This window comes from Zeus faber, assembly GCF_960531495.2.
Source record: "Zeus faber genome assembly, chromosome: 1".
Classification (NCBI taxonomy): Eukaryota; Metazoa; Chordata; class Actinopteri; order Zeiformes; family Zeidae; genus Zeus; species Zeus faber.
In genome coordinates this window covers 28,749,407-28,772,271 of record NC_137193.1, presented here as the reverse complement: position 1 = coordinate 28,772,271, position 22,865 = coordinate 28,749,407, and the positions used below count along the sequence as shown (strand labels likewise).

Genomic DNA, 22,865 nt, shown 5'->3' with positions numbered 1-22,865 from the left:
GAGGCGCTGCGAGACGGGGAGGTGTGAGCCAAAACCGATTCAGATTGTACGTCGGTTGCCGACACAGACTGTCCACATGGCCGCATGTACACTGGAACGGGTCCATAATCGTTTTTTTCTTTCTTTTGTTTTTCTTTCCCAGAACACAAGACCTCCAGCATCATACATAGAGCTTGTGTAGCCATGTTTGTTGACAGTTTCTTGACCCCCTCCCCCCCACCCCAACCCCCGGCGACCTATGAACTCAGGCAACGATGGTTGGGGTCATGCTTGTAGTGTTCCCTGTCTCCCGACCAAGACACGACAAGAATTTATGGCACTATCATCACCTAATCCGACATGGTGACCATCATGAAAGACAAAATCATTGTGTAGTTTGATCCCGGCATAAGGTGATGCTGTGCTGTGCTCTTCTCTCCTTCGACAAGGATGGCATGCCTGTTAAGCCCTTTATTTCCATGGAGGGAGAGCTGCTAGGAGGACAGGCACAGGCATGCTATGCTACTACAGCTGACTACCATCCGCGAAACCCAGGCTACCATTTAAGGTTTAGGTTAGGACCGCCAATAAAAAACAAATGTCGAAAAAAATGTCCCGTCATTGCTTGCTTTGGCCCCATACGGGGTCGGGCACGAGAGAATTGTCCGTCACTTAACGTCAACACTGAGGGCAGGGTAGCAGATGGGCGGCAGCGATAAAAGGGTATCGGTTGAACCAGATCTAAAAACGTTGGTCGCTCTGGGATAGAGCGCCCAAAGTGTCCACTGCCCGTTTCAGAGGCGGGTCTGCGCCTCGGGGATGTAGATCTCGATGCTGTCGGCACTCTCGGTGGCCGAGTTCTGCCGGAAGGAGGCGGTGCGCTTGGTCTGCAGCAGCCTCCTCCTGGCCTCTGTCCTCTGCCGCTCCCCGAGGTCCAGGGACTTCTCCCTGACGGGCAGCGTGCGGCCGCCTACACGGGGCACCGCCAGGGTCCCTACGCTGCCGCCGAGCCCGCCGCCTCCGCCTCCACATCCGCCTCCGTCCCCAACGCTGTCGGCCCGCAGGCTGCCACTCACCCCCCCGGCTGGCTTCTTTGGTAAGGGGGGAGGAAGCTTCTTGTCGTCCTGGCAGGACGAGGGGTGATGGTGAAGTGGCGAGGGAGTAAGGACAGGGTGTTGATGGACCATGAACCAGGACAGGACAGGAGAGCGACGCAAGGGTTGCACGGTGACGGTTTCGTGAGAGGGACATTGGGAGGCATAAACGGGTACAAAACATCAATGGGTAGATGAGATCAACGTCCGGTTTACAGGGAAGAACATGAGCAGATTTACATACAGAGATAAGGAGCAAATTGGTCGCACAAATTAAAAAAACAACAGCATGGATTGGCATCAGTACAATGGCAAAAGGGGATGACACATGGGAAAGGAAAAAAAATAATAATTATAAATAAGATGAAGTAGAAGGGAAAAAAGAGGAAAAAGATCAAGTGTTAGTTGTCAATGAGTATACCATGAGGTGTATCTTAATTTACCATTTAGGTAGTTTTCCATCCATTCGTTTTCCAAGTTCACCATCTCGTACTTTTTTGAGGGCAGATTGAATCTAATTTTGCACTGTTTAAAATATCTATAAGAATTAAATTTATGTGCACACAGCTGCAACATATACAAGCACATATAAATAGTTTTGTACACCTATACAGGGATTTTGCCAGGGTCTCCGCGCATTTCACGTGACTGAGTTCCATTTTCCGTCTTGCGGGTTCTTGGCCAACGGCGGCTTGGTGGAGGGCAGGGCCATCTGTGGCACTCTCCTGCACACGGCCATCTTGGTTCTGGGGGAGCGCTGAAATGAGACCAGAGCCGAGCGAACCCCGGGGCCGCTCACCTTCTTTTCCGGCAGGAGCTGCCAGTCCGAGTCCTTTAGCCTCTGGAGATCCTGGAACTTCACCCTGACGTCCTCGATGTTGAGCTGGAGCAGATCCCAGAAGCTGGCCAGGTCCTGAGAGGTGGGCTGGGGGTACGCCGAGGGGTCCTGGGAGATGTAGGGGGAGATGGAAATAGGGCAAAGGAATAAAACGTGTTCAGTGATTCTGAGACCGGGTTCCACCTGCAGCGATGGCTAATATATAGAGAGTAGCTTAAATCGATGTGTAGATGCAGATGTGCACGCCATGGATTCAAATGAGGTCCACTGCAGTGGGTGCTTTCACACAAGAATGCACATACTCACCACGCTTTGCTGGCAGAGGCGGAAAAACTGCTGGACTTTTTGAGACATGAGCATCTGTGCGCTGCCAACCGCATTACGAATCAGCTCAAGAACTGGGAGTGGGAAGCAAGCGGAAAGACGTTGAACATTCAGCTCTCTTACAAAATAAAAATCCCCACAGTTGTTTCATCTTCAAACCTCCCTTTGCTCCATCAGAACCTCTTCCCACGAAAAAGAAAACATGACAGAAACACCCCTGTAACATACCCTCTTCTGGCAATTCATTCTCCTCAGCCTCCCTCTCCATGTTCTGGCACCATCCCTCTATCCTCTCCACCTCGGTCTGGAGCAGCCGTAGAAAGAACTCTCCGTCCCTCATGCAGGGCGAGGCGCGGCCCGAGTCCGGGAGGCTGCGTGGACCCTCCAGGGACGGGGTCCCTGCCCAGGCCCGCTCGGAGGTGAGGGGCAGTGGGGAGTGTGCACGCGGAGGGAGGATGGGGTGCTGGTGGGGCCGGGGGTCGCCTTGGCAGGTCTCCCCGGTGTAGCCGCTCTGGATATAGTCCTGCTTTTGGAGAAAGAGATGATGAAAAAGATCTGTCCAAGCCAATGATATTTGGGGCTAGTTACCTATGGAAACTAGCTCTTGTGTTGCAAGATTAAATGTAAGGCGGTACTAATTCATCAAATTCATCAGTTCCAGACAGAATAGCAGCTCTGTGTTCATCAGAGCAAACTCAAGTTTCACAATGAACGTGAGAACTGGTGGTGATGAAAGCTTTGCCTCTTTCTTTGAGATTCAGTGATTGACGAGTCACTCTGTAAAAAAAGTTGCTTGATTTTCCAACTCTTTGTTTGTTTGCATCTGTTGGTGTAACACACCATGAGAGAGGCAATGAACAAGAGTCAGATGAGTCGTTTGAGCTCTCAGTTGTGACTGGAATTCTCACAAGATTCATTTCATGCTGTCAGAATCATTGGAATTAGTCCTCAGTAATTATTTTCAGTTTGTTTGTGAGTCGAACATGCGACCGACCCCCGAGTCATTTCAAAGATTTCTTCGCTACAAACGAATCATTTGCGATAAGCGCCGTTCTACGTGTTTGTTGCGTTGTTAGTGGTTAGCAGGATAGTGGTGTGCTGTCACATTATTTCATTGTTAAAAAGGTTGGTACACTGACTGAACGCCTACCTCCCTGTACGCCCACTGGCCCTGTGTGTGCACTGTGCGGTGGTACTCTGCGTACTGTCCGGCTGACTCGGGCTCCGACGAGTGCCTCTGGAAGGAGCAGCCAAACTGGAGGCCCTTGTCCTGCATGGGCACGGCGATGCTGAGCCCCGGGAAGCCTTCGGGGTCCAGGTCGGCCTGCACACTCGCCGTCACACTGTTGGAGCGCTTGAAACGAGCCCGTCTGGGGGGAAAAAACAAAACAAAAATGATGAGTTTAGAGTAGAGAGTGGGGAGAGTGGGGTACAGGAGCCTTTCCAAGATTCATCGGGTTCACGGAACTTCTTGTTCTAGTGCCTGATTGATTGACAAACACGATAGGGGGTAGTCATGCGACGATTTCCCAGCAGTTTGCTGTTTATTTCCGTGGCACATGACACACTGAGGTGTCGAAATGTCATGCAGTCTGAGCGAAGTATCTCTTGATTCGAACGTCTCGTTCATGAGCACATATACAGTAGCTCGAGGTTTAGGAACTGCACTGCCCAGGACAGGCGGGCCGTGCAGAGGGTGGTGCGTTCAGCTGAACGTACCACTGGAACTACCCTCCCCCCCTTGCAGGACTTATACACCAGGAGGTGTAGGAGCAGAGCCCGCAGGATCATGAAGGATCCTCACCACCCCAACAATGGACTGTTCCAGCTGCTGCGGTCAGGCAAGCGCCTCCGCAATCACACAGCGAGAACAGAGAGACTGAGACGGAGTTTTTTCCCGCAAGCCATAAGAACTGTCAATGCTGACCTCACCAGGCGTCCTCACTGACCAACACACTACCACTAGTGTACCACTACCTTACTGTACTGCATGTAGCATACTGTACCGCATACTGTGTCATCGTTCAGGGTTGTTCGGTGATGCCGTACTGTTGTATACTGTGCTGTATAATCCCACTAACACTACCTCACTTCATTCACATGCCACTTTAATGCACATATCTGTACATGATTGCCTATTCCATATACATAAGCATATTCCCTTTATCTATTTTATTTGATTTTATTCTATATATTTTTATTTTATTCTATAAGTATTATTCGACTTACTGTATTACGTTTTAGGAATCAGTTAGCTGGTCTATTAGAAAGACATTTTTAAGACATATTGTGTGTTATCACCGGGTGCGTTGCATTACATTTCACTGCATATATGTATGAAAGTATGTATATGTATGTGACGAATAAACCTCTTGAATCTTGAATCCCAGGTCCCCAAGCGCGTTGACAAATGCTGCCCACTGCTCCTGGCTGCCCTCCAGGAGGAAGGACAAGCCAGGATGGGTCAAATGCAGAGGCCACATTTCACCGGCCACCATCCAAAAAGCGTGTGTGTGTGTGTGTGTGTGTGTGTGTGTGTGTGTGTGTGTGTATGCATGTGGTGTGTTGAGTGACAATTAAAGATTCTTCTTACCTTTTGTCGTCTTCCACTTGGACCCCGATGGAGTGGACCTCTCTCAGCGCCTTGCCCTCTGCATCCGAGTCCGACAGGGTCTCTGAACTGTCCACCTGCAGCGAGAAGTCAGTGTTATCATATATTCTCTTCCGGTGGTATTAACACATCAGAACCTTGAACATAGGCACATTTCGTAGTCTAAATCAGTAGTTCCCAACCGAGACCACCTTAATCACACCTGATTCATCTCAGACCCCCCCCCATCATCACATTTAATTTCACAACATTAATGTAGGTTTTTGGGAGCATAGGGTACATTATAACATGTTGATTCTGTAACAAGTTGTATTTAACACCCAAACTGTCCAAGGCCTCATGACCCCGCCTTCGATTTCTGGCAGCCCCTGTGTGGGTCAGGCATCGCAGGTTCACTGTTCACTGTTCTAAATTACAGATTTCCACAAGGTCTGAGACCTGAAATACTTCAGGATTTGGTGTGATATCATACTTAACAGTTCCATCTAGTTTTAGGTAAGAACCAAACTGCCATTGGGTTCTTAATGTGGAATTTCGTTTTATTACGCAGATATACGATATACGTGATATATGTTGACATCGTATAGTTTCCTGTAATTGTCAACACACCCATCTGGACCTCACCTGCACTGCGATGGATGGCCTCCACTTCCTCCCACCGCGCCCCTCCTCCTGCCCCCCTCCGCCTCCTTTACTCAGCAGCATGCTGTTTTGGGGCAGGGATGCCGACTTCCCCAGGCTACCGCCGGCCCTGCCGTCCCTCTCCCTGGGGGGCCGTGGCGGCCCCTCCAGCAGGCTGTCGGCCGAGCTGCTGTGCTTGGCCCTCACCCCCACGCCGGGGCCCCCTCCATAGGGCACCAGCTCCCGGGACCCCTTCACCCCGCCATCCAGGCTCTCGGCCGAGTTGCTGTGCTGCCGGGAGCGTCCGGGGCCCGTCCCTGTGTAGTAGCCTCCCCTGGAGGTGCGGCCCGACGGCCCCTCGGAGCCCCCCAAGTCCACCGAGTTGCTGTGCTGTTTGTGGCGCCCAGGGCCCATGTCCATGGAGCGCTGTGCAGTGGCGTGGAAGTAGGCGTCCTGGGTGGACTCAGTGCTGCTCTGTGCCCGGACGGACAGGGAGGACTTGGACATGCGAGGCGGGAGCGGGGGAGGGGCACCCTTGCGGTATGGAAAGACTGGGGGGCCAAAAGAGAGGGAGGAGAGGGAGATTGAGGCAAAGCAGGTGTGCTATTTAGTGTACGGGCAACGTGCGAACTTAGAGCTGAATCATACCCTATGTAAGTACACTTCGAGCTACGTAAAGCTGCTTTCACGTATCCTTGCGCACAAGCTCCAGTTGCAGGGGCATGCATTGCAGCTAGGGGACAGCAACAACAGGAAACAGCCTCTCAAATCTCATATCTCTTGTATTTTTTATTTATTTTTATTTTATCCCTTATATTTGGTGCTCTGATGGCAGTTGAATTTGACGAATATTTGATTAGTTTACACACGTAAATTTTTAGAAAGTCCATCTCCAGTCTCGATTCTGCCCGTTTATTATTTTATTTTTCTCTGGTACCATAAGTGCAAAATGACACATTCCTCAACAGCGGACATAGAGTATTTGTTTGTGATTGTCGACTGCCATAGTACAAACCAGATCATATTTGTCCTCTACTGCCCCCTGTTGGATTCAGGTGCATGACCTTTTGGTTTTTTATTCATGTGCCTACTTCGGGTATGTTTCGGCCTTTGTTTCGGGTTTAGGTGGCAGTGGAGGTGGAGTTGGTTGGTGTTGGGATACTTACAATGGGGGCAGGCTGGCGAGAGGGAGGGAGGCGTGTGGTGCATAAAACAGGGAGAATGAATAGGAACAGGGGAAGAATGAAAACAGGGAGGAGAAATAATAATAATCATCAAAAGTAATATGAGGCAGATCCATATTGCGCTCTACTTTTGTTTTTCCTCCCAAACATTAGCTTTCAGCCAGAATTTCATCAAGACGAAGGCAGCGGCTTGAGAGAGGAATGACAAAAATGAGAAAGAGGAAAAAAAAAAACCCCAGAAAGAAAAGCTTTTTTTCTGTGAGCGAAGTTAACTCTGCCTCTTAAGAACATGAAGCGATATCCTGAGAAAATATTAAAATGAGACGCACAATAAAGAGATCCCCCATCCTTCCTGTGGATTCTCTCCCGCTCTCTGTGTCTTTTTTACACCCTTGCTTTCACACAGGCACACACACACACACACACACACACACACACACACACACACACACACACACACACACACACACACACACACACACACACACACACGCATATTATTCAAAGTTTATTTTGACTGAATAAAGCAGCACTCCTACAAGCTTTTATATTCCAAAAGTCAGTGTGTCAGTGAATTGAGCCTCCCCTCCCTCGTGTGTGTGCACGTGCAAGATGTGCGTGTGTTTGTGTGTGTGTGTGTGTGTGTGTGTGTGTGTGTGTGTGTGCGTGTGCGTGTGCGTGTGTGTGTGCGTGTGTGCGTGTGTCGGTGGTTGATGTGTACACCACTTCACGGCGGCTTTAATAAATCTCCGGGGGATTTGCTGCTCTAAGCCAAGAAATATTAGCCCTGTAGGGACACAAGAGATAGCGCTAAAGAGACACCGCAGTCTGCAAACACACACAGACACACGCACACGCGCACACACACACACACACACACACACACACACACACACACACACACACACACACACACACACACACACACACACACACACACACACACACACACACACACACACACACACACACACAGGTTTAACACAAAACATCCACACACTCCTTTATGCTGGAGATGTACTGTAGATGCAGCTTGAGAATAGAACCCAGCTGAAGGAGATGTAGAAAGAGAGGAAGAACACATCAAGGCAGAAGGAGGAAGGAGAAAGAAAGAAAGAGAGAGAGCGACAGAGAGAGAGAGAGAGGGCCAGGGGAGCGGTTGCAGGGTACATTGAGCTATCATCCTCATCATGAGCACTCCAGTGGCCATTACCGAGCCTGATACAGCGGCCATTCCACCCAAGAAGAAGAAGAAGAAGAAGAAGAAGAAGCAGAAGAAAAAGAAGAAGAAGAAGAAGAATCTGATAGAGTCGATATAGAAGCGGGAACACACAAGCGGAATGGCATTCAGATAAATACAGTAGAGCAATTGAGTGAAATTGCATGCGCTCTAGGGCCATCATGATCATGTGAATACATTTGATCCATGAATAATTGTCATAGAAATAATTGCATAACAATTATTTTTACACCATCGCTTTCAAAGCGATTCCAATTTAATTACAATTTAATTGCTTTTATATCACTATCATATGGTGGCAATGGAGCACATGTGTACCTATTGCAGAAGAGCCAATAATTAGCATTGAAGATGTAGATTGGAATATAACAATTTGGGTAGACAGTTAATTTCCCTCAGCTCAACTGGTGGAAACTCTTCTAATTCAGATTCTATTTATTGTGACTTTCTAACATTGGTTTAAAAGTCCCCTGAAATTAGGATGGAAATGGAAACGATTTTACAAAAAGATTGCGATCTCAAATAATTGCGATCAGGTCTATATGTAATAATTATGTAAAAATAACAGCTTGTTTTAGGGTGCAGTGCAACATTCTCGTAAATGTGCCTTTGGTTAGTTCACATAACTTTAGTAAATACTCACATACACAGCACCAAAATATTGACACTCTCAAGAATCGCGATGTTTTGCTCATAAATACTGTAGCAATTCTCAAAATCAGAGAATAGCTATTTATTTTGATGGAAGGTATAAACATCATATAAAAAGTAGATATTTGCATTAAACCTTAATCTACAGTGTTACAGTATTGCTTTGACGTTACTACACAAAATTCACCTAACAATATTTCCATTATTATTATATTGAATTTTCACCCATGTATCATGACACATGTTCTTTCTTGAATACACATATAATATTTACAAAATATATAATATTAAATATTATGAATCTAGTATAATTTAAATCATCAAAAAAAAAAATATATATATATAATAAAATATAGATATATATATATTATGATATTATGAGGACACCAAATGCCGTATGCACTCAAACACACACACTCACCGGCCCCGCTCTTGATGCTGCCCTGGGGGCCCGACATGGAGAAGACGGACAGGCAGTCGTCGTCCTGGGAGCAGCCGGCCTGGATGGCACGCACGTAGCTGTGGCTGCGCGTGCGGAAGACACCGGGGAGGTCCAGGGCCTCCACCGCCTGCGACTCCACCTCCCCGAACATGGTCTCACACACCGCCTCAAACTGCCGGTTCAGGGTCTCCCCTAGCTGAAGGGTGAGGGTAAAATACAATATTTACATAATGTCATCGAGAGAGGGTTCGAAAGTGGGGGGAGTGTTCAGAGGAAACAAACTCAGGAACTAAGATACTTAGAAAAGAAGAGACGAAAAGGGGTTGAGCAGCTGAATGCAGGGGTTCTCATCCTTTGGCCTGCAACCTCATTTTTAGGTCTCAAAATTTACATTTTCAATTTTCTTTCCTTTTATTGTTATTTTGAAGCCAACACGACTTGGAGGGAGCTCCAAATGAATTATATAGAAATGAGTATATATATTCAAACCTACTAAAATTCAGTTTTTATTGAGAATACATCAATCAAATATCAATATATCAGTCTTAGATATGTCCTGTGACACCCCACGGGCGCTGCGACCCCAAGGGTAGATTTATGTATCGGTGGTTTTGCATTGTGGGAAAATTAAGATCATCTGCTGATGATGTACAATTTTATCATCTTAACTAATGGCTACAGGAAGATATGATGGAGGTTTTATTTGTAAATGTACAGAAACTACAACATTTTTATCCAAACAGACTTCATCATATCATATCGTATTATATCATACTTTACATTTTCATTAGGCATAGCTAATTGTAATGAATGAATGATTTTTAATCCATATTTTCAACAACCTTATGTCCATACTGTGTCAATTGTTATTCTGGCACCATATAGCCAGGCACTTTGAACAAGTATACATCAATAATTCAATTGTATTTCAATACACACACACACACACACACACACACACACACACACACACACACACACACACACACACACACACACACACACACACACACACACACAGCTACCTGGGAGCTGGTCAGAGAGCGTGTGTAGCTGCGAGAGCGGGTCTGGCTCTTGGGCGTCGTTCGGCTGTTTGGGTAGGAGTCTGTGCACTGCTTACAGGAGTACCTGGATAACAAATAGAACCATTTCAGCATTATCTTTCTATAAACTGAGGTCCACTGTTAATGTGTGTATCATTACTTATGTCATTTTCTGCATTTTCTGCATGAAGATGAAGCAGGTTGCCTGGAAAAGCCAGACATATTTCTGTCAATCAAATTTTTTGGAGGGCAGGATGGAAAGGATTTTTTAAAATAAAAACTAATATTCATTTTTTTGTTTTTGATGATTCCGTCCGATCCAATCCCACTGATCAAACATAACACCAACCCCATTTCTTGTAGGAATCAAACCTCTAGGCCCAGTATTGAGCCACATGCCATTTGTTCCTTTGCTCCACCTTATCAGGTTAAGGTTTTGGATACGGATAAAAATCATTTTAAAGCAAATCTAGGAGTTTTATCAAAACTCCTCGAGAAACGTCAGAAATCAATTTTTTAGGACCTCTGATCCATGCTGATGGAGCGGCGGAAGGCCTCGCGCTGGGCGATTAGGCTGCTCTTGGGCGACGCCTTGGGGCTGGCATCCGAGTCGGCACTGTCGTCGTCGCCCATGGCCTTGATGTAGCTGCCGCTGCGCATGCGGCGGCATGGGATCTCCCCGCCGCTGTCTGCCCCGCCGGCCCCCGGGTAGGCCCCGCCCCACTCGTCCGACGGGACCTTCAAAATGAAAGATCCGCCCAGACCCGACAAAAGATCACACACACGCAACTAATGGGGGTAACATTTGAGTGAGGATAAAAGTTTGAGTCATGAGTAACACAGTTTTAGTATGTTTCTCCACAGAGGGGTTAAAAAGTAGTTAAGTAATTAATGCTTCCAAGTCAACAGTTAAGGGGGTGGGGGGGCGGGGTTGTTATCCATAATGTTAAGTCAGTGCTCATAAATGACACAATTTTAAGAAGTTTAACCTGAAACTTCTCCCAATACCCTCAATCCCTGCTTTCGAAGTCGGACGTCGACTTTGCCCAATTGAAATATTTCACGACGTCCGATGGAATATAGACGAATGTCCCCCGTGCCATCGTGCTGGCGACATTCTTGCGCGTGTGCCCGGAGGGGTGCATCATGGGGTCTGAGAGGACAGCTCACACAGCACGGACATGCTCATGCGCACGGACCCACACGGGTGCACGTAAGAGTACATGCACGCGTGTGCGTGAGATGGTACGGGAGTAAAAGAGAGCGAGAGAGAGACGGAGAGAGAGAGAGAGAGAGAGAGAGAGAGAGAGGACAAGGAGGACTTACAGAGAGAGAGAAACTCTGACAGCTGGAGAAACACTGACACGGAAGAGAGGAAAACAGAAGTTTGCATGAGCGAGAGAAGCCAACAGATTACTGTAACACAAAGAGACAGGCAGACAGACAGACAGACAGACAGATAGACAGATAGATAGATAGATAGATAGATAGATAGATAGATAGATAGATAGATAGATAGATAGATAGATAGATAGATAGATAGATAGATAGATAGATAGATAGATAGATAGATAGATAGATAGATAGATAGATAGATAGATAGATAGATATACAGACAGACACAAACAAGATAGGAACAAGCAGACAAATTAAAAATAAGCAGATGAGAAAAAGCTTAAGCAATGAGCAGACAAAACAAGCACGAGTTGATATGTACATCATAGATAGATACAATCCACACACAGGGAGATGGCCCATGTGGACATACATTTAATTCATCTTCCATCTAGCCTCCATTGTATTGTTCTGGAGAACCCCTCAGACCCGTGTGTGTGTGTGTGTGTGTGTGTGTGTGTGTGTGTGTGTGTGTGTGTGTGTGTGTGTGTGTGTGTGTGTGTGTCTGTGTGTGTGTGCCAACCATCTGGCCCCAGTCCTTTACCAATACGATGGGAGTTTCACACCAGCTGACACAGCTGCTGGCGGTGGAAGAATCCTGTGCAACGGCCACCAAGAAAAGGCTCTTTATTTCACACACACACACACACACACACACACACACACACACACACACACACACACACACACACACACACACACACACACGCACACACACACACACACGCACACGCATAGGCACACGCACACGCGCACAGGGCTTCGGGGCTTCAGGGCTTCAGGGCTTCAGGGTCGGTCCAGCCGAGTGTGTTTTTAAAGGTCATCACTTAAAAGAGATGATTCATCCAAATTCCCCCATCCCACGTTACACCCTGCCCCCGTCTCATCCCCTGGCCCTCGTCCGTCTCCCCCCTCGTCTTTTTTCATCTCTCCATCCCACTCCCTCTCCTTTATCTCTCCCCATGGTCTCTGAACCTCCCTCGGCCATCGCTGCACCTCCACCGCCTCCCCGTTCTTCCTCCGCCCCTCCTTTTTATTTCACACTCACTTCTGTGTTTTTTTTCTCTCTCACCCCTCCATACTTGAATTCCTTATCTGCCGGACACAGACGGCGAGAGGAGAGAGAGAGAGAGCGAGAGAAAGAGGGAGAGAGAGAGAGAGGGCGGGCGGAGTAGCGGCGCGGTGCCCCTTTGCGATCGGGTCACCGTGGAGGCTGCCAGGTGGGGGAGGAGAGAGAAATCTGCCGCCGTTCCGCCGCCTTTGAACGCCACTTATCCCAACTTGTGAAGATTGGCTCAAAAACACGAGTCGGTTTGGTAAAATTTCCCCCAAAAAAAAGGTCCATTCCCAGTCTCTGCTCTCGTTGAGTGAGTTGGTTTTGGACACCAAAACACGAGTGTGTTTCAGAGTATGACAAATGCAGCAGACTCAACTATTTCCGTCCAAAGCTCAACAATGTGCATGTGAATTTCTACTGCAATACAAAACGAACTTTGATGAAGCTAAATCTTCTCTTCTCTTCTCTGTGTGGACCCTCCTCTCCAAAACTGCAGAATCTGCTACCCTTGCCCTCTTGTGTCTGTAATTGGAGGTTTTGCTTCGCTTGCTCCATCTTGCTCTGTCCAGACGCGCAAAAATAAATTGTTATTGCTTTATGGCCGCCGCGCCGCCATGTGCCTGCACAAAACCACCCCACCTCAACCCCACCTCCCTCCGTATTTCCCTCTGGGTCTCGGACGTCAGTCATCTCTGCTTTAACTGTCCTTCCTCTGCATCCGACCCGTCCCACCCCTTCCACCCACCGGCTCCAGCAAGTCTTGGCACAATTCAAACAGCGAAATTCACACGTGGAGAACACCGGGAGATTGCGATATGGGGACTTGGTGGCTCAAGGCGCAGAGGAGAGTCTGGTAGGATTGTTCTGAGAAAGACTATTGCATAAAGTATAACCTCCTCACACACACACGTACACCCACACACACACACACACACACACACATACACCCACACACACACACACACACACACACACACACACACACACACACACACACACACACACACACACACACACACACACACACACACACACACCCACACACACACACACACACACACACACACACACACACACACACACACGCACACACTTTCTCCTCCTCTAAATTAGATCTGTGAAAACACCAAGAGCTCCTATAGCTACCTGCAGTTACCGTAGAAACACGGCGGTCGGCACGGCCTACAGCATGCTGGGCTGCTGTAGGCCGTGTGTGTGTATGTCTGTACGTGCCTCCTATGAGCCTATGCTGGTAAATTGGAAGAGCGCATGGGAAGACGGAGAAAACTGAAACTTCTCCACAGTGGCGGGCGGAGTACCAAGAGGAGCCTGTGGATCTCGTGCATCTCGGCAAAGATATTCTGTCCTGTTGGAGCCTCCGTGCTGTCAAACAATTACGTCTAATGAGTACATGTTCACTCTATGCAGGCCAAGACTGCGGGGATCTTTGTGGCAAATTTACAGATCAATGGCTGATGGTGGGCGGCTCAGCGTGGCGTGTCGCAAGCAAACCCCAGCATGTTAACATCGCCTCAATGGGCGACTAGTGCAACGTAATCCCACACAGAGACATGCATGAAAGATCAACAAACACACCTGTAGGTAGTGGAAGGACCGCTCCTTCAGCTTGCTTTCCAGAGGCACCAGCGCCTTGTCGTAGCCACCTCCCCGGCTGGAGGGGTACACCTCCCTGGCTTGGCTCACCGTCATGGCCGACCAGGTGCTACGCTTGAGGGAGTGGCCATGGTGACCACCGTGGTGGCCTCCCTCGTTCCCAGCCAGAGCCATGCTGGTGCAGGCCAGGCACTCCCCCGGAGCGGGCGCTGGCCCCTGCCCACCCCCGCCCACACCTCCACCCCCACCTCCCCGCTCCTTGGGCTTCTTCATCGTCAGCTCCTGGATGGCGGCATCCAGGCTCTCATGGCCGCTGGGGTAGCCGCGCCTGCCCCCACCCACCAGGAAGCTGCTGTCACTGTCCAGGTTGTCGTCCGAACTCCACCAGCCGGCTGTCCGGCTCCGGTGGCGCCTGCTGGACTCGTGGCGCGAGTCTCCACTCTTGCTGCGCTCGCGGGACTTGCTCCTCCTGGTAGAGCGGGACTGGTGCCCCGAGTAGTGGCCCCCGCCATCTTCCCCTCCACTCCGGTGGCCGCCTCCTCCCCTCTCACCACGGTATTCACCCCCTCCCCTGGTGCCGTTGTACTCCCGTTTGGAGGGTGCCTCCAGCGAGTGGGACTTGGCGAAGAGCCTCTGGACCGAGTGGACCAGGTGCCGGATGCGGGAGGGGCTCTCGCTGCGCTGCTCAGCGCCCCCGCTGGCTGTGCGCTGGTACTGCAGCGTGTGGAAGCCGTCGGGGTGGAAGGGCACCTGCTTCTCGAACTGGTCTATCAGGCTGGGGGGGATGCGGTGCATCTTAGCGGTGTGGCCCGAGGACAGGCACTCCTCACATGAGTCAAACGACTGCAGTGGTGGGTGCTGGCTGGGGTGCGAGCGGGGGAAGGTGCCCCCTCCGGAGTGACTGTGGGAGTGCGAGTGGTGCCTCTCGAGGGCCAGGGCCTCGGGCGGTGGGTAGAAGTGACCGGCTTCGTTGTGGCCCTGGTAGTAGTCGCGGCCCGGGCCGGCGTCGCAGTCCTCAGGCATGCAGTGGCAGGGCCCCCCTCCCCCGCCGCCACCGCCGGAGGAGTGCTGGGACATGCTGCGGCTGACATGGTAGCCCTTCATAGGCGCCGGGGCGTGGTGGGCCGCCCGGGCCGAGAGGGGGCGCTGTGGGCGAGACAGGGCTGCGCTGGACTCACCTGAGGGGAAGACAAAGAATTTGGTTCAAGATAAATGACGTGCACGCAGAGACCCCCGAACAGAACAGATTTTTTTTTTGGGACTGAATTTTTGATGGGATGCACAAATTAATACAATAGCTTTTTGCAACAAAAAGAAACCCACTTTTATTAGATTGATGCCAAGAATTGATTCCGTTGTTTCCGGGGGCTGTCAAGCGGCTGGATAAACGATCAGTGAAAAACTATTTTCTTCTGATTAACTGATTATCATTTTTATTGATGTTGCACTTCTTTTCTTATTTTTATCCAACAAAGACAAACAGTTCATCAGCCAGCGTTTATCCCGGAGGCTGCACTGAGCATGCAGGCAGCTCCTCCACTGCTCATTCATCTCAAAGGCTGCCATTTATCTGGGCTGATGCGTATTGGCCTTTCCTTCTCTCAAATTTCATTTTTTCTTTGTGATGATTCCTCTTCTCTCCCACCTCTAAGACACACCTCTTGTCGACACATTAATGAGCATTTTTAAAAACATATTTTTTCCCCTCCCTTCTCAAAATACCTCCTGACCACACCAGCGGCGTTTTTGAAAATATCTCCGTCTCAAAAACGATTGAAAAGGTTCTCATAAGCATGCCAGGCCAGCGCTGCGGGGCGATAAAACTTTGTGTCAAACACACAGAAGAACATTGTGGCCATGCACATTGATGGGCTTGTTCTCGAGCAACAGATACAACAACACAGCACGGCGTACTTTGAACCTCAGATGGAGAGGTGGACTGAGAACTATTGGTCGCATGGGAATGATGAAGTAACGCTAGGTTGACTTGTAAACATGCAATATAACTATGGTGACCAGACGTCCTGGATGGTCCCGCTTTGAAGCTCCCCATTCTGCACGGTTGGGCCAGTGTTTTATGTTTTTTTATTTCATTTAATTAAAATAAATACAACTACTATAATAAACACACTGTTATTATTGGTTTTATTTGGAGCAACGGGGAGCGGGGACACGCAGCGGATCACGCAGCAGTCAGCGGAACGGGGATTGCCCCATGGCAACCTTTTATTTTTAGAAAGGTTAAAAATACAGGATATTTAAGGGAAAATAAAAAAACTGGGAGGAGAGCGGGAAAGCAGAGTAAAATACGGGAGAATCCGGGGAACCCAGGGTGAAATCCACCGTTAGTGAGAGCTCTGTAATCTGCATGACACACCACTTCCACTTCAGACGCCAAATGAGCAACGAGGCAAACAGGATCACGTCGCAAAATATTGAATGTCATCCAATTCCCACGCCAAGTGGATAATAACATCCATTACGCCACCAATGTTGTAATGATGTATTTCATCGGGCCGGCATTAGACGCCCTAATCATTTCCTCTATTAATCGTACTGTTCATTGGCAAAATAATCAGTCGTACCCAGGGGGTTTGTAGATATAAAACACAAACGCATTTCGGCGGAATTTGAAAATCCGGTAGGGTCTGAAATTGATTAAACTGGAGATGAGATTACCTGATGAGGGTGTAATTTCTCGACGGGCTGGTTTTAGGGGCTTAGCTTTCAACCACTGAGACGGGAGGCGAGGGGACAGATGCCGCTCTAATCATCAAATAGAGCGTGACCTGTTCCCTTTGATTGGCCGAATGAGAACCGCCTCCCAGGAAACGGCGCCCACATCGGGCCGTGTCATCGGCCTCTCCAAGCAGCCTGGGTTTGACTGGGTGACGCTTGTTAACTGTGTGTGTGTGTGTGTGTGTGTGTGTGTGTGTGTGTGTGTTCCTTAATTGCGTGCAAAGTGAGAAGCTTGGCATTGCCTAGAAGGGTAAATTAAACCATGTTCTATTTACTATGACGTCCCTGGCATCGGGACGGGGGGGGGATGGAGGGTTTGGGGATGAGGAGCTGTCAATCATGGTGTCACTCTTCGTATGCACACACACACACACACACACACACACACACACACACACACACACACACACACACACACACACACACACACACACACACACACACACACACACACACACACACACACACACACAGATTTGTTGTAGCACTGGAAAGGTATCGCCCGCTGCATTTTGTGTCTCGGTGTCTACTTCCACGCCCAGTCTGTGCTCTTGACCTACATCCTTCAGTAATATCTGTCCACTCCGTCCGTCTGTCCCCCTCTGTTCCTCCTTTCTCTCTCTCTCTCTCTCTCTCTCTCTCTCTCTCTCTCTCTCTCTCTCTCTCTCTCTCTCTCTCTCTCTCTCTCTCTCTCTCTCTTTTGGGCTGATTCTCCTCCGTCGACCAGCTCGGCAGCCGTGCTGTCAGCACACCTCAGTGTTACTAAGAGACGGGCGCTCCGCTCTCGCCGCTGTTCTATCTCCACTGCGCTGGCGAACGCCTTGCATTGATACGCACAATATTCTTTCTTTCTTTCTCTCGGACTTTCTCTTCATTCCCGCTCTGCTTGCGTCCATTAGGGACTGGCGGGGACCACCGGGATTCACCTCTTCTCCTTCTACTGGGCAGGGGTAATGGAGTAATGGAGTCGTGCGTCCACTCCGCAGCACGTCTCTCTCGCTCTCTCTCTCGCGCTCTCTCTCTCTACTCGAGGCCCGGAGCACTCCAAGCCCGACCACTCCAGCTTAATCTTTTCCGTTTTCCATATTTGCCTCGGCCCCCATTTCCTTCGCACATCGAGTGGAAGCTCATTTGGGGAGCACATTCGGTCGACTGAAACACTGAACAACTGGATTTCAAAACGGCTTCCGAGGTTCCCGGGCAAACTCTGGCAGACACAAGCCTATGAATATCCAATGTTATAACGCGGCTCTGTGGAATACTCGATCCTGATGGGTCAATCACATTGCGTCCATTAGCGGTCAGTTATTTCTGAGTTAATACCACAGTCTGTTAATAATGACCGTTTCCACGGACAACCACTTCTCCCTACCTGCATTGACATCCCTCGTTTCAAACCGCCTATATGCTAATGCTAACTCTAGCTAGCAGTGACATCTTGTGATGCTACATAGAAGGTACAAGGTCAGGATGTTGTGGATGTTGCAGTGTTAGCTATGTTGTTTTTACTAAGTAGCCTTGTAATTAGCCACAGTATAACACAAGAAAATTGTAATAAAAACACTAAAACAGCCAAAACTACGAGCTAATAGCCTACTCAGCGGCCTGTCAGATAGATTTTTGGGGACGTACAAGCCTGGGAAACGGGAAAAAGGTTTGGTTCGGGGGTAAATTCAGATAAGAGAGGTTGGGATATTCAAAGCAGATTTCCCGGTTTGTTCGGTTTAGAGCTGTGTGTCCCGAGTCCTGACCGATATCTGCAAAACACTAAATTGTCCTGGTTTTCAACATTCAGTACCAAATTATCCCAGTTTTCAGCACAATTTAAATAAAAATATTATACGTGTGTTCAGCGTTTACATATATTATATACCGGATACAGGCAAGCAGGAGAGAGCACAAAGTCATCAACATGCCCACTCCCTCAATGTGAATTGTGTGGTTTTTGCTTGCATTCTGTGTGTGTGTGTGTGTGTGTGTGTGTGTGTGTGTGTGTGTGTGTGTGTGTGTGTGTGTGTGTGTGTGTGTGTGTGTGTGTGTGTGTAGGGCCGGCGCTTCCCATATGCGACTCCGCTGCGAGTCCCTGTGTCTCTCCGTTACTTGATTGAACAAAAGTAAAAAAAGCACAGTGCATAACGGGGGAGGCTCATCAGTCACTCTCTACTCTCTTCTTCGTCCTAATATCCGTGACTGTGCATTGTGCGGTGCCCCCCCGCCCACAGAGTGCCGAACGCGCAGTACACTTTGGGGTCCCGGTTTGGGAGGTTTCAAAATGTGGTCACCCTTACTGTACATCATTTTTACTCTCCGTAATTGTAATGTATGTCTCTCATTCTGGGCCCTTTACAAAATGGGTGGGTTACAAAAAAGAAGCAAATTTAATTAAATCAGTAATTTTAATCATCAACAATTCCTCTACGCCACCGAGAAGAGAGACAATTTCTATTACTGTCAGAGTAACGGAACATTTCTATGGACGGTTTGACTTCTCTTTTGATGGATGGGCCGAATTTGCTCCAATTTAGATGATTTCCTTAGTGGGCCGGGTTGTGAATTCACGGGCCATTGGCAACCCTGATAGTCGGCGTTCTGCAGGGACTCGGAGCTGTACAGTTTTCTGTCAATGTTTAATAAAGCTCAGAGTCAGAAGCTTGAAACCCGAACTGTGCCTCTTTAAATATTCATGCCCTCGTGCCTGCTTCTCTGAGCCCCTCCCCCCTTCAGAACAGTCTCTCTGTGGGCCGCTCAGTGACAGGAGGCCCTCGTCAAAGGGCGTTGTCCTGTTGAAAGGTCACTGTTCAGAATTGATTGACAGGGCAGGTAAATTAATATAGTGATAGAGAGCACAAATAAAAGGAGAGCGAGTTGGATGCCAAGCTGAAAAACACGAACATCCTCCTGATTACATCCCTCTCCTTTTCTCCCTCATTTACTGCCATAGCTATGACAGGAATAGGCCACGTGCCGAATTGCTGCTCCAATTTCCCTGGACTTAATTAATTATGGTTTGTCGATTCATGTTGTCTCCTGATGTTTCTGTGTTTACGTTTTTCCATGTACATATTGTTGTTTGGTTCTATGTTTATTTGTTTCACCCGTGGTGATTCGCCCCCTCTTGGAGTAGTAATAATGATTAAAGACCAAAACATGATAAGATCATTCTCCAAAGAGAGGGCTTGCTGGTGGCTCTGTGTAACAAAAAGCTGTGCTCTTGTCATCTCACAGGTCGGTAGAGTTATCACAAGCAGTTCTTGATGATAAAAGAATGAATAAAGAGGGGGGGCATTGCAGGTTGAGAAGTTGAACTCCTCTTGCAGACTAACTCTGTCCTAGATGCAATGTCACAAATACTCAGTGTTGTATGCCCAGCATGCTGACAGCACAGGTTTACAAAAATAATAATGAAAATGTAATGAAAAGAAACGCTAAATACCTTTTTATATAGGGTGGCTTTTGCCAGAAGATGTTAAGCAGGAGACAATAAGCAGACGCCATTTTGGACAGGAATCTGGCCGACTCCGGCGTGAAGCCACGGGCATTGTGTCGTTCTTTGCCGCCGCACAATGCAGCCCGGCTGAAGTGTGGCAGGAGGCAGATATGTGCTCTCATTAAAGACGGGAGTGCCGAGTCACAGCTAAACAGTGGCCAAAGTTTTCAATTATCCATTCGCCAGTATAAAGTTCTTCTTCACAGTTCACTTCAAAGATGCTGTTAATGACTTGCGTAATGAAGAGAAGGGAAGGACGGACCATCGCAATGTTGGGTAAATATGGCAATGCGAGTAGAAGCGGTAGGTCATTTATGGAAGTAGGCGGCTTCTAACAGAGCCAGATAGACGAGGCAAAAGAACAGGAAGAGCGGCAGAGGAAGCCAGTCGTTCTCTACATTTCTTATGGATGCTTTAGTTCAAAAACACGAATATGCACGGACACAAACACTTACAAACCAACAACCTGCCAATCCTCAGATATCACACACTCATGCCTGTGCACGCATTATGCACTTCTATATCTCCTCGGTGGCAACTGCGATGAACCCATGACGATCCAGGGAGCATCTCAGATAATTGGAAAAGATGGAACATTTCAAGGGGAACCCACCAGAGAAGCAGTGAAGGGAGTGGTAAATAGAAAGAAAAATGGAAAAGACAGGAAAATAAATAATGGCCAGGCACCAGCCAGCCGGGTGAGCAGCTTGGGTTACTTTGCAATAGTGTAAATGCGCACGGCACCTATATGGGTAAAGGTGCATTATAGGGGTGCTCTCGTGGCCATGTACACTCCCAAAAACACTCAGTGTTGGAAATGAAGGTGCCTGACAACTTCCTGGCAAATAGGGAGAATGAGAGAGAGGGAGAGAGAGAGAGAGAGAGAGAGAGAGAGAGAGAGAGAGAGAGAGAGAGAGTCCAAGTCCAAGACAGACATGCTGCTGCTGCTGCTGCTGATGTGGTCAGAACGATGGCCGCAGCACTGGGGAAATTAGATTTCCATCCAACTGGCAAAAAAATGAAGAGTGCCCTCAGGCTCTGTTCCTATTCCTCCGCCTGCCCTCCTTCCCTATCTTCTGTCCTGCACAATTTATTTTCCCGCAAGGCCTCTGTCCCGGCTCCCCTACCGTTAAAATGCCGATCCGTACAGTCGTCTGTGTTTGGTGGATAACACTAAAAGACCCAGAATTCCATTCAAAACTTAAATGTTTTTTTTTGTCAACATCGGGGATTACCCTAATCTTTGAAATAAATGAGCAGTGTGTAGAATTTAGGGAACAGACTTGGCAGAAATGGAATATAATATGCATAAGTATGTTTTAATAAGTGTATTATCCCATGAAAATAAGAATGGAGTTGGCGTTACCATAGAATGAGGTAGGTACACTTCACGGAGGCCGCCATGTTGCACCGCCGTGTTTCTTCTACAGTAGCCCAGAACGGACAAACCAAATATACTGGCTCAAGAGAGAGCCTTTCACATTTTTTCTTGAGATGCGTGGCCCCCGTCTCTTCCACGGAGGCCGCCATGTTGCACCACCATGCGGAGGGGTATTCAGTTGGTCGCGATCTGCAACCTCACTGCTAGATGCCACTAAATTCGACACACTGCACCTTTAAACTGAACTTACTCTTACACTCACTTCTCCCGGGAAGAAAATACCAGCAGCACGTTGCTTAAGTAGTGCTCGCTCGCTCGTGATTGGCCGGAGTTCTGCATTTACCTCAGATAATAAGCGGTGGGGTGGGGCAACACACAGTAACGGATAATAGGTCGAAGTAAACATAAGATCAAAGGCGAGTAGAAATCAGAGAGAAACGCAGAGAGGGCCGTCCAGCCTTCAGCATCTTAACTCTTTATTCTGTGATGGCGACTGGTTCTAATTCGAGATCCAGCGCCCATTTTTCTGCACCGTTAAGTGAAAACCAACCAAGGTTCTCTCCCTCCGCTTTGCTCCCTCTTTCTTTGTTGTCCTCCTCGGTCTCTCTTTCTCTTTCTCCCTTCTGTTTTATTTCCTTATGTCTCCCTCTCACTCACTCTCTCTCCCTCTCTCTTTCTCTCTCTCTCTCTCTCTCTCTCTCTCTTTAACATTCTTTTTCTTTCTTTATCAATCTGTCTCTCCGCTGTAGAGTGCGGCGGCGGCGGATCGCAGTCACTTCCCAAGAAAAACGAAACCAAACAAAAAGGTAGATGCGGAAACGGCTTTTCAGAGTCAGCAAAATAGCCCTAGGATGACACATACACACACACACACACACACACACACACACACACACACACACACACACACACACACACACACACACACACACACACACACACACACACACACACACACACACACACACACACACACACACACAGGCACAGAAACAAGGAAATCAGGGTCACGTTGAGAGGCGTACTGTCACTCCTGGTAATCGACACTGTCATTCCACTACAATTCATCACCGGAAACCATCAATTTTGCTTGTTTACACACTGAGATGGAGGGAGAGCAAGAGAGAGAGAGAGCTGCAACAACTGATGAAAAGGACACCGGATT

General features: G+C 48.4%; 1 protein-coding gene across 1 annotated transcript; it reads right to left on the bottom strand.

The window, feature by feature from the left end:
* Window positions 1-773: 773 nt before the first annotated feature.
* dlgap3 (discs, large homolog-associated protein 3) lies at window positions 774-15,197 on the bottom strand (the record flags this gene model as incomplete). Its single annotated transcript, XM_080013253.1, has 12 exons — window positions 774-1,103; window positions 1,873-2,019; window positions 2,218-2,309; window positions 2,464-2,758; window positions 3,386-3,605; window positions 4,829-4,923; window positions 5,471-6,018; window positions 8,964-9,180; window positions 10,010-10,112; window positions 10,551-10,765; window positions 11,354-11,386; window positions 14,076-15,197. The coding sequence occupies 12 exons, from the start codon at window positions 15,195-15,197 to the stop codon at window positions 774-776; spliced, it is 3,417 nt and encodes a 1,138-aa protein (XP_079869379.1).
* Between the last annotated feature and the right edge of the window lie 7,668 nt (window positions 15,198-22,865).